At 56.5% G+C, this 9,574-nt stretch overlaps 1 protein-coding gene across 1 annotated transcript in view; it reads right to left on the bottom strand.

Annotated features, from left to right (window-relative positions):
- ABTB3 (ankyrin repeat and BTB domain containing 3) overlaps positions 1 to 8,811 on the bottom strand; it is a 348,476-nt gene extending 339,665 nt beyond the window's left edge. The window contains exons 1-2 of the mRNA XM_017888278.1: positions 7,899 to 8,811; positions 4,748 to 4,972 (exon numbers count right to left, since the gene is read on the bottom strand). Coding sequence (XP_017743767.1) covers positions 4,748 to 4,972; positions 7,899 to 8,811 — 1,138 coding nt within the window. The remainder of the gene's footprint in view (positions 1 to 4,747; positions 4,973 to 7,898) is intronic.
- Positions 8,812 to 9,574: the final 763 nt, after the last annotated feature.

Genomic DNA, 9,574 nt, shown 5'->3' with positions numbered 1-9,574 from the left:
ATATATATATTTTTTTTTTTTTTTCTGTAGAGATGAGATCTCACTATGTTGCTTCAGCTGGTCTCAAACTCCTGGCCTCAAGCAATCTTCCTGCCTTAGCCTCCCCAAAATAAGCTACTTTCCTTTGACCAAAACAATCCTTTTGTGACCCTGGCCATGGGGTTGTGCCCATGGCATCAATCTTGAGGCAGGTGTACTGAGTTACTTAGTGTTATATTAAAAAGGGGGATCCAGTTAAAATTCTGTGCCTTGTTGGTTCCATCCACCCTGAGCATGTGGGAATGAATTAATCTGGATGTGATAGAGATGAGATACCATTGCGCCTGGATTATCACAACTATCATCATCATTTTAGCACCTACCATGTGTCAGCACCAGATTATAATAGCCTTAGACACATAATCTCATTTAATCCTTGTAATTATTACCTCTATTTTACAGCTGAGGAAACTGGAGGACAGAGAGGTTGGGTCACATACCTAAGAACAAACAACTAGAAAATGGCAGCCTTGAAATTCAAATCCTAGAGGTCCAACACCAGAGGCCATTCTCTTAACAACTGCCTTTACAGCTGATAGGCAAATTTTAAATGTGTAAAATTGAATCAGCTGGTTATATTCATGTAACAAGCAGTAGAGAGCATCTATTATACAAAGTGCCAGGCACTGTGCTGAGTGATACGGAAGGAGACACAGAGATGAATAAGAACGGAGAAGGGGTTGTGTCAAGGAAGCCCTCACAAGGAAGCCAGGAAGACCAACTCATTCTTGAAGCCAAGTCTTCAAGGATGAGTAGGAACTGGCCAGCTCTAAAGGAATTTAAGGCACAATGACTAGCACATACAAAGGCACAATGAAGTACTTCTGCCCACTCCTTATTTAGCTCAATCAAGTCAAATTTTTAAAACTCCACAGTGGGGTCCCTTAGCTGTTGCCCCGGCTCTTCAAAACAGCTGAAAATCAACACAAAACTCCAGTTCTGAAAAGTTTTTACATAACTGCAAAGTTCATGCCCACAGCAAGCCCATGGATGTGATTTTTGAGAGCCCCTAGGCCTTCTTTCACTTCAGAGCCAAATATATTTTGTTTTCTGAATCCAGTCCCATGTGACTAGTTTCACAATTCCTTAGCCTGGGCAGTTTAGCAGCAGCAAATTAGAAAGGTGGACAGGTACAGAAACAGCAGTAAGAAGGGGCAACCAAGGAAGAACTTGAAGCCAGTGCCAGCCTGTAGTCCCGGCTACTCGGCTGAGGTGGAAGGATTGCTTGAGCTCAGGAGTTCAAGGGCAGCCTGGGCAACATAGCAAGACCCCTTCTTTAGAACAACAATAACAACAAAGTAGAAAAACTTGCAAAGATGATTCAGGAAACTCAAAAAGCAATAGTTTTCCAGGACATCGTTGTATAATGCAGTACAATAGCTTGCTCAACTCAAACAGGTATCTAATAAGCTCCAACTGTGTACTAGGACCTCTTTTTTTTTTTTTTTTTTTGAGACGGAGTCTTGCTCTATCGCCCAGGCTGGAGTGCAGTGGCGTGATCTCGGCTCACTGCAAGCTCTGCCTCCCTGGTTCACGCCATTCTCCTGCCTCAGCCTCCCGAGTAGCTGGGACTACTACAGGCGCCCGCCACCACGCCCAGCTAATTTTTTGTATTTTTAGTAGAGACGGGGTTTCACTGTGTTAACCAGGATGGTCTCAATCTCCTGACCTCGCGATCCACCCCCCTAGGCCTCCCAAAGTGCTGGGATTACAGGCATGACCACCATGCCCGGCCTACTAGGGCCTCTCTTAGGCTTAGCAGGAGATATAAAAACATGCAAAATCCAGTTCTGCCCAGTTCCATTTGATAGGAACAAAAAGTATACAATTCAGGAATTGTATGACAGGAAGGGTGTCTGTTCACCTGTGTAGGTAATAAAGGGCAGGTGGGATGTCTGAAGGCAGGGAACTCATCTGTCACTAAAGAGCCATATAGACAGGGGTTAAGAGTACGGACTCTGGAGCCAGGCTATCTGCATTTAAATAAGCAAGATACTTAAATTCCCTGTGCCTCAGTTTCTTCCTGTAAATAATGGGGATAATAGCGTAGTACCTTTTCAAGAGGTACTGGGGATCAAATGGGTCAATATACAGAGCCCTGCTGGATACATGTTAGCTGTTATTACCTCTCACCCGGTGCTTGCTCAGACCCTAGCATTTAGCAACTGCAGTAAGTACCGATGAACAAATGAATTCACAAATGAATAAATAAATGATACTGCCAAATTAAAGGAGGGAAAATCTATTAGGTAAGGTATGTTGTCCTTAATAAGGCTTGCAGATCAGAAAGACTCCGTACAAAATAGTTTAAGAAATAGGTTTGATGTTTAATGTATGATTCCGATACCTAAGGAATTAATCACTCATTCTTTAACTCTTCTGCATAAATGACCTGCCATTTTAAACAAGCCCAAAGAAAAGACATGAAGAGATCACAATGAACTTACAGTATATCTCATACCCAGAGGAGGCTGAAGGGGCCCTGAAACCTAAGAGTTAAGCGCTGTGGCGTGGGAGAGGTTGTGATGGCAGCAAACCCCAACCGTCATTCACTCACCCTGCCCAAAACCAACTCTGTGGTCTTCTCCTTCCTTAAATTATACTTCCTCCAAAAAGGGTAAACACAAAAACTGTTTTTAAAAGTTGTTAAGGTTCATAAAAGTAAAACCGATTTGAAAAAATATAGAAGCTACTAACACAGAACTACAAGAGGACCTGGGGTTGTATTACATATCTAGCCCCCTATTTTACAGAGGAGGCAACTGAGGCCCAAAGATGTAAAGTGACTTGCCCAAACTCACAACTTCAGGATAATGGCAAAGTCAGAGGTAGGGCAGGGTGCCCAGATTTCCACACTAGAGCCTCCCAAAGGAAATAATGAGGGAGAAAAAAGAAGAGGTTCCAGGCCCAGAAGGTGGGTAAGGAGTTGGAAGTCCCGGGCAGCAAAGAGTAAGATGATTGTCATGGGAGCCACCAGGAAGGAAATTAAGCCCCTCTGTGCTTTTTGGTGGGGGTAGGGTTTCAAACAAAGAGCAATCCAGTCCAAAGCTCCCAGGTTTTGCAGGTGAATCCCCGCATTCTCAAGAAGCACATACAAAGCCCGATGCCTTCTCCCCAGATGTGTCCATCTTAGTCGAGATTTCAGGGTGTGTGTGTGTGTGTGTAAGTGTGTGTGGGGGGGGTCCTCGAAGATATCCTCTCTTTGAGGGTTGTGCCCTGGCTGGCAGCAGACGGGGAAGGGCTCTGGCAAAGAGATCCCGAAGAGTCTCAGAGATCAGCGCGGATTCCCCTCCCCAACACACAAACACACACCCGCTTTGCTCCTTCCTTCCCCTCCCCCACTGATGATCAAATCCAGGTGAAGGGACCGAGGGCTGCAGGGTCGGTTTCCAAAGGCTTCCGCTGGAGCCGGGCGCCCAGTGCGCCCGCTCGTTCCTGCGCACACTCACAAGCACACTTACACACGCACGGACGCGCGCGCACTCAGACTCTCACACGCACATGCACACCCTTGGCACCGCCCACCGCAGTGCTCCTCCAGCCCCCGGGAAACAGACAGGCAGCAACATGAATGAAATCTGCCCAGAAAGACTGCATTTCAGCTCCAACCACGCAACCTCTGGCCAAACCGCCGAATATGTAACAAAGTTTTCTTTCGCCTTTAAAGTCTCCAGTTACGCTTCTACCATTTCCTGTGGAAAAATGAAGCTTTGAAGTGTCTAGCTCCGGCTTTCGCAGACGGGCAGCACCGCCAGCGCGAGCTCTCGAAAACAAACGCCCCGGCCCCACCCCCTTCAAGGACAGAACTGAGGGTTCAAACCCACCCAGGTCAGGCCTTCAAAACAGTGGGGCGTGAAGAGAGGATGATAGAACCTACTGGAAACGACGCCCTAAACTGACAACCCCCTCCAGAACTGCCCCCGCCAGCTCCATCCTGCCCAGATCCCCAGAGGCGCTCCTTCAGCCAAGTGGTGAGAGCTGCAGCTCCCTGCCAGAGGGAATGGAGAGGCCAAGAGCTGGGAGGCTGCAACTGGGGGCTTTGTCCATCCCGCAGCCCCCACCAGCTGTGTGCTCTAGCCCTCAAAAACTGCTCTGGAAAAACTTGGCACCGACAAGTCTTCCCGCACCCCAGTCTCACCACACACACCTCTACGACTGTCTAGGCCAAGCAAGCTCTCAACTATTCAGCCGGTACGGCCGTCAGGCCCCTCCTTCCCCTGTGCACTGAGTGCCCCCCGAGGGCGTGGGGGAAGTGGGAGCATTGGGTTGCGGAGAGCGGAACGCGCCTCCTCCCAAGTCCTAGGGAGCCAAATTCATGCGCCCAGGGAAGTGGCATCTTCAAGGTCAAAACAAACAGTGTTGGGGTGGAGTATATGTACTAAGCGCAAATGATCTCAACCCTGCTCCAAAAAATGGTGCTGGGTTTTGCTCACTGCTTGCTGGAGGCAGCTGTTGCCCGGCCCCTCACCGGGGGCGGAACCTCGCGCTCGCGGACCTGGGACAGCACCAGCGGCGTAAAATACGCGCACCCGAGTGCTGGAGGGAACAGACAACCTCCTGTTCTGGCTACCTCCAGCCCGGCCGCCTCCTCAGCGGCTTGGGACAGCAGCGCGTGGCTGGGAAGACGCGGGAAGGGGACGCGAGGCAAACTTGCGCCAAGAGTTGGCCAGGTTGGGTGGGAGGGAGTGGCACCCGCGCAGCCACTTACCGCTGGCGTTCTTCCCGCAGATGAGGTGCTGGTAGGGCTGCAGGAGACCCCAGATCTCCGAGTCGTTGTTGACCGTGTGCTCCAGGGTCTCCACGGTGAACTTGGGCGCCTCGTGGAGCGCATGGTGGTGGTGATGGTGGTGGTTGGCTGCGGCTGCCGATGGGACTGCGGCGGCCGCGGCGGCCGGCGGGGCGCAACAGCTGCTGCCCCCGCTGGCGCTGCTGGCTGCGCTGCAGGCGCCGCCGCTCGCCGCTCCTCCCCGGGCGCCTCCCGCTCTTTATCCGCCGCTGGGGCCGCACCGGGGCCCGAGCTCGGGCCTGGGCCGGAGCCCGAGCCTGACCCAGGGCCACTGCAGCTCCGGGGCACACCGGAGGCCACGACCCGCGAATAGATGTCCCGGAAGAGGCTCTCCATGCAGGCTGTCAGGTAGATGGCGGCGTGCTCGTGGATGCGCAGCGCCACGCGGCTGTCCACCATCCAGCGATACACGCGGCCCACGGAGAAGGTGAGGCCGCAGCGTGCCGACTTGCCGCGGCCCAGGCGGTCGCCGCCGGCGCTGCTCATGTTGTAGAGGGACAGTGCGGCCAGCGCAGCCGCCGTGCAGTGTGCGGCCAGGCCCCAGGACAGCACGATCTCCATGGCGCTCTGGATCTCGTACTTGGTGCACTTGGCGAAGCGCAGACTCAGGCGCTGCGCCTCTTTGGCGATGCGCACCAGCGCCCGGCTCACCAGCGTCGACAGCTTGGCCAGCGCGTCCTTGGGCAGGCCGCCGGGGACCGCCGGGCCTGCCCGGGGATCCCGCGAACGCAGCAGCAGCGCCTCCAGCTCCTGGAGAGTCCAGGGGACCTCGTCTAGGTCCGGCAGCAGCCGCGAGCAGTGCTGGCCGGCGCAGTCCAGCCCCTCGGAGTCTTCCACCAGGGCAGTGTTGACGGTGTCAAAGCTGTTGTGCCGGCTGTGCATGGAGTCAGCTAGAGGCGGCCAGCAGCTCCCGCCATACGGGGACGCCGGGTGCGAGTCGGAACAGCACAAAGACAAGTTGGAGGAGCGCACCGAGTCCGCCGCGCCACCATAACCCGAGTCCAGCGTCAGATCCTCCAGCGTTCTCACAACGGGCTTCTTACCTCTCCTGGCCATCGCTGCGCCACTTCATGCTGCAGCCGCCTGGGAGCCAAGGAGAAGGAGCGGCGAGGAGCAGCGAGTGCCGCGGGGCGCGGGGAGAGCGGAGTCTGCGCCGCCTCGGCTCACTTTTCCACCAGCCGCTGCTACCAACTGTTACTACTTTCGGCTGCCTCCCGGAACCGCCGCCGCTGGAATATACAGAGCAGACCCTGGAGTCATCTTCCAGAGTCCGGGCCGGAGCTGGGCGCACTGGGGAGCAAGCCAGGCCGGGAAGGAAGCTCTCCCCGGGGCTTGCCCCTTTCTTCTAAAATAAAAAGTGTCTAGACCGTTCCTCCCTGAGCCCCGCTGGGCGCAGAAGCCACAGGGCGCCGGCCACGGTGTTCGTGGGACTGAGACCACCCCAAATGCCGCCGCCGCCGCAGCTCCGCGGGCAGCTGGCTCCCAGCTCCCGGCTCCCGGCTCTTGGCCCTGGTTCGCTCGGCGCCAGCCTGCCCTGCACCGGAGCGCAGCAGCGGCCGTGGCGGCTGCAAACCTTGCCGAACCCCAGCAAACCCCGGGCAGCTAGTGGGACGGGCGTATGCAAAGCAGGGCCGGCGGAGAGCCAGTGGAATCGGAGAATGCTAATTACCTCGCTTTTTTTTGTTTAAATCCCTCCTCTCCATGCGGCCCCGCCCCTCACACACGCCCCCGGAGGAGACCGAGGCTGCAGGAAGTGGGGAGCAGTGGCCAGGAACTTGGGGAACCCTTGCAAGCGTAGAGACGTGCATGCCGCCCCCTGCTGCTGTCCCTGCCCTCAGTCTCCCGGAGGGTGGTGGGTTGGACCGGTGACCTCCCCACCTAGGTGTGCTCTCCACCGCGGTTCACAAGGTGTCTGCCTGACAGTCGCTGTCTCCCCTGCGTTTCGGATTTCACTTTTTTTCCCCACTGTAACGCCTGAAACACGGTTTCCCTCCCTCTCTATTCCCACTTCGGGTACGCAAACCAATTAGTGGGGCCCTTTTTCAGCCCAGGTTTGCTCCAGCATGAAGAGAAATAAGCCTGGCGAGCGGAAGCCCGGGGCGGTGGACTCCACTGGGAGGCCGGATCTCCAGCCATTCGCCACCTGCCAGTAGGGCTCATTAACTCGATTCCTTTCAGCAGCCAGGAGGACCCTGCTCCCCGATTCAAAGTCCTGGGCGTGTGCTGCAGGGAAGGCTCACGCACCACTTTGCCATCCTGGTGGGCATCGTTCCAAATAGCTCGGCCTTTTTAAAAGGAGTAAATTTGCTCAAAGGAGAATCTTCTTTTCTGACTGAAGATATAATATCTATATGCATGACTTTGCTGCATTCCTGTGTCAAATAGCATCATGTCGTCTACTTGTCTGTCCCCACCCGCCCGGGCAGAAGCCATATCTTACACACATGGGGATTCCTGCTCACACTGTGTCTCTCAGCTTAGAATCCCTTCCTGTAGGAAGCCGGCCCAGATCTTTCAGGACTGGCTTTGGTGTTTCCACTGCCTCCGTCCCCTTCTGTGTTTGCTGATTTCTGTGCCCTTCCAACACTAGGTTGCAAAAGTCTGGTTACTTGTCTGGATTCCACGCTGGGCCAGGGGTTCCCATGCAGAGTCCTGGCACAGTAGAGGTGCTCAGTAAATACTTGTTGTAAATTGATGAAGGACCTAAGGATATGCTTTTAAACTGTTGCTTTGAATGTTCGACAATGGCCAACAGGTATATGCAAATATGCTCAACATCACTAATCATTAGGGAGATGAAAATCAAAACCACAATGAGATATCACTTCACACCTGTAAGGATGGCTATTATTAAAAAGTCAAAAGACAACAAGTGTTGGCACGGATGTAGAAAAAAGGGAACCTTTGTACACTGGTGGTGGGGTGTAAATGAGTACAGCCATTATGGAAAATAGCATGGAGGTTCCCAAAAATAAAAATAGAACTACTATGTGATTCAGCAATCCCACTTCTGAGTANGCGGCGGCCGCGGCGGCCGGCGGGGCGCAACAGCTGCTGCCCCCGCTGGCGCTGCTGGCTGCGCTGCAGGCGCCGCCGCTCGCCGCTCCTCCCCCGGGCGCCTCCCGCTCTTTATCCGCCGCTGGGGCCGCACCGGGGCCCGAGCTCGGGCCTGGGCCGGAGCCCGAGCCTGACCCAGGGCCACTGCAGCTCCGGGGCACACCGGAGGCCACGACCCGCGAATAGATGTCCCGGAAGAGGCTCTCCATGCAGGCTGTCAGGTAGATGGCGGCGTGCTCGTGGATGCGCAGCGCCACGCGGCTGTCCACCATCCAGCGATACACGCGGCCCACGGAGAAGGTGAGGCCGCAGCGTGCCGACTTGCCGCGGCCCAGGCGGTCGCCGCCGGCGCTGCTCATGTTGTAGAGGGACAGTGCGGCCAGCGCAGCCGCCGTGCAGTGTGCGGCCAGGCCCCAGGACAGCACGATCTCCATGGCGCTCTGGATCTCGTACTTGGTGCACTTGGCGAAGCGCAGACTCAGGCGCTGCGCCTCTTTGGCGATGCGCACCAGCGCCCGGCTCACCAGCGTCGACAGCTTGGCCAGCGCGTCCTTGGGCAGGCCGCCGGGGACCGCCGGGCCTGCCCGGGGATCCCGCGAACGCAGCAGCAGCGCCTCCAGCTCCTGGAGAGTCCAGGGGACCTCGTCTAGGTCCGGCAGCAGCCGCGAGCAGTGCTGGCCGGCGCAGTCCAGCCCCTCGGAGTCTTCCACCAGGGCAGTGTTGACGGTGTCAAAGCTGTTGTGCCGGCTGTGCATGGAGTCAGCTAGAGGCGGCCAGCAGCTCCCGCCATACGGGGACGCCGGGTGCGAGTCGGAACAGCACAAAGACAAGTTGGAGGAGCGCACCGAGTCCGCCGCGCCACCATAACCCGAGTCCAGCGTCAGATCCTCCAGCGTTCTCACAACGGGCTTCTTACCTCTCCTGGCCATCGCTGCGCCACTTCATGCTGCAGCCGCCTGGGAGCCAAGGAGAAGGAGCGGCGAGGAGCAGCGAGTGCCGCGGGGCGCGGGGAGAGCGGAGTCTGCGCCGCCTCGGCTCACTTTTCCACCAGCCGCTGCTACCAACTGTTACTACTTTCGGCTGCCTCCCGGAACCGCCGCCGCTGGAATATACAGAGCAGACCCTGGAGTCATCTTCCAGAGTCCGGGCCGGAGCTGGGCGCACTGGGGAGCAAGCCAGGCCGGGAAGGAAGCTCTCCCCGGGGCTTGCCCCTTTCTTCTAAAATAAAAGTGTCTAGACCGTTCCTCCCTGAGCCCCGCTGGGCGCAGAAGCCACAGGGCGCCGGCCACGGTGTTCGTGGGACTGAGACCACCCCAAATGCCGCCGCCGCCGCAGCTCCGCGGGCAGCTGGCTCCCAGCTCCCGGCTCCCGGCTCTTGGCCCTGGTTCGCTCGGCGCCAGCCTGCCCTGCACCGGAGCGCAGCAGCGGCCGTGGCGGCTGCAAACCTTGCCGAACCCCAGCAAACCCCGGGCAGCTAGTGGGACGGGCGTATGCAAAGCAGGGCCGGCGGAGAGCCAGTGGAATCGGAGAATGCTAATTACCTCGCTTTTTTTTGTTTAAATCCCTCCTCTCCATGCGGCCCCGCCCCTCACACACGCCCCGGAGGAGACCGAGGCTGCAGGAAGTGGGGAGCAGTGGCCAGGAACTTGGGGAACCCTTGCAAGCGTAGAGACGTGCATGCCGCCCCTGCTG

The sequence above is a fragment of the Rhinopithecus bieti genome, unplaced genomic scaffold (genome assembly GCF_001698545.2).
Source record: "Rhinopithecus bieti isolate Rb0 unplaced genomic scaffold, ASM169854v2 scaffold_17930, whole genome shotgun sequence".
In the NCBI taxonomy this organism is placed as follows: Eukaryota; Metazoa; Chordata; class Mammalia; order Primates; family Cercopithecidae; genus Rhinopithecus; species Rhinopithecus bieti.
Note: the sequence above shows the minus strand (reverse complement) of the source record. Positions and strands in the feature narration are given on the sequence as shown.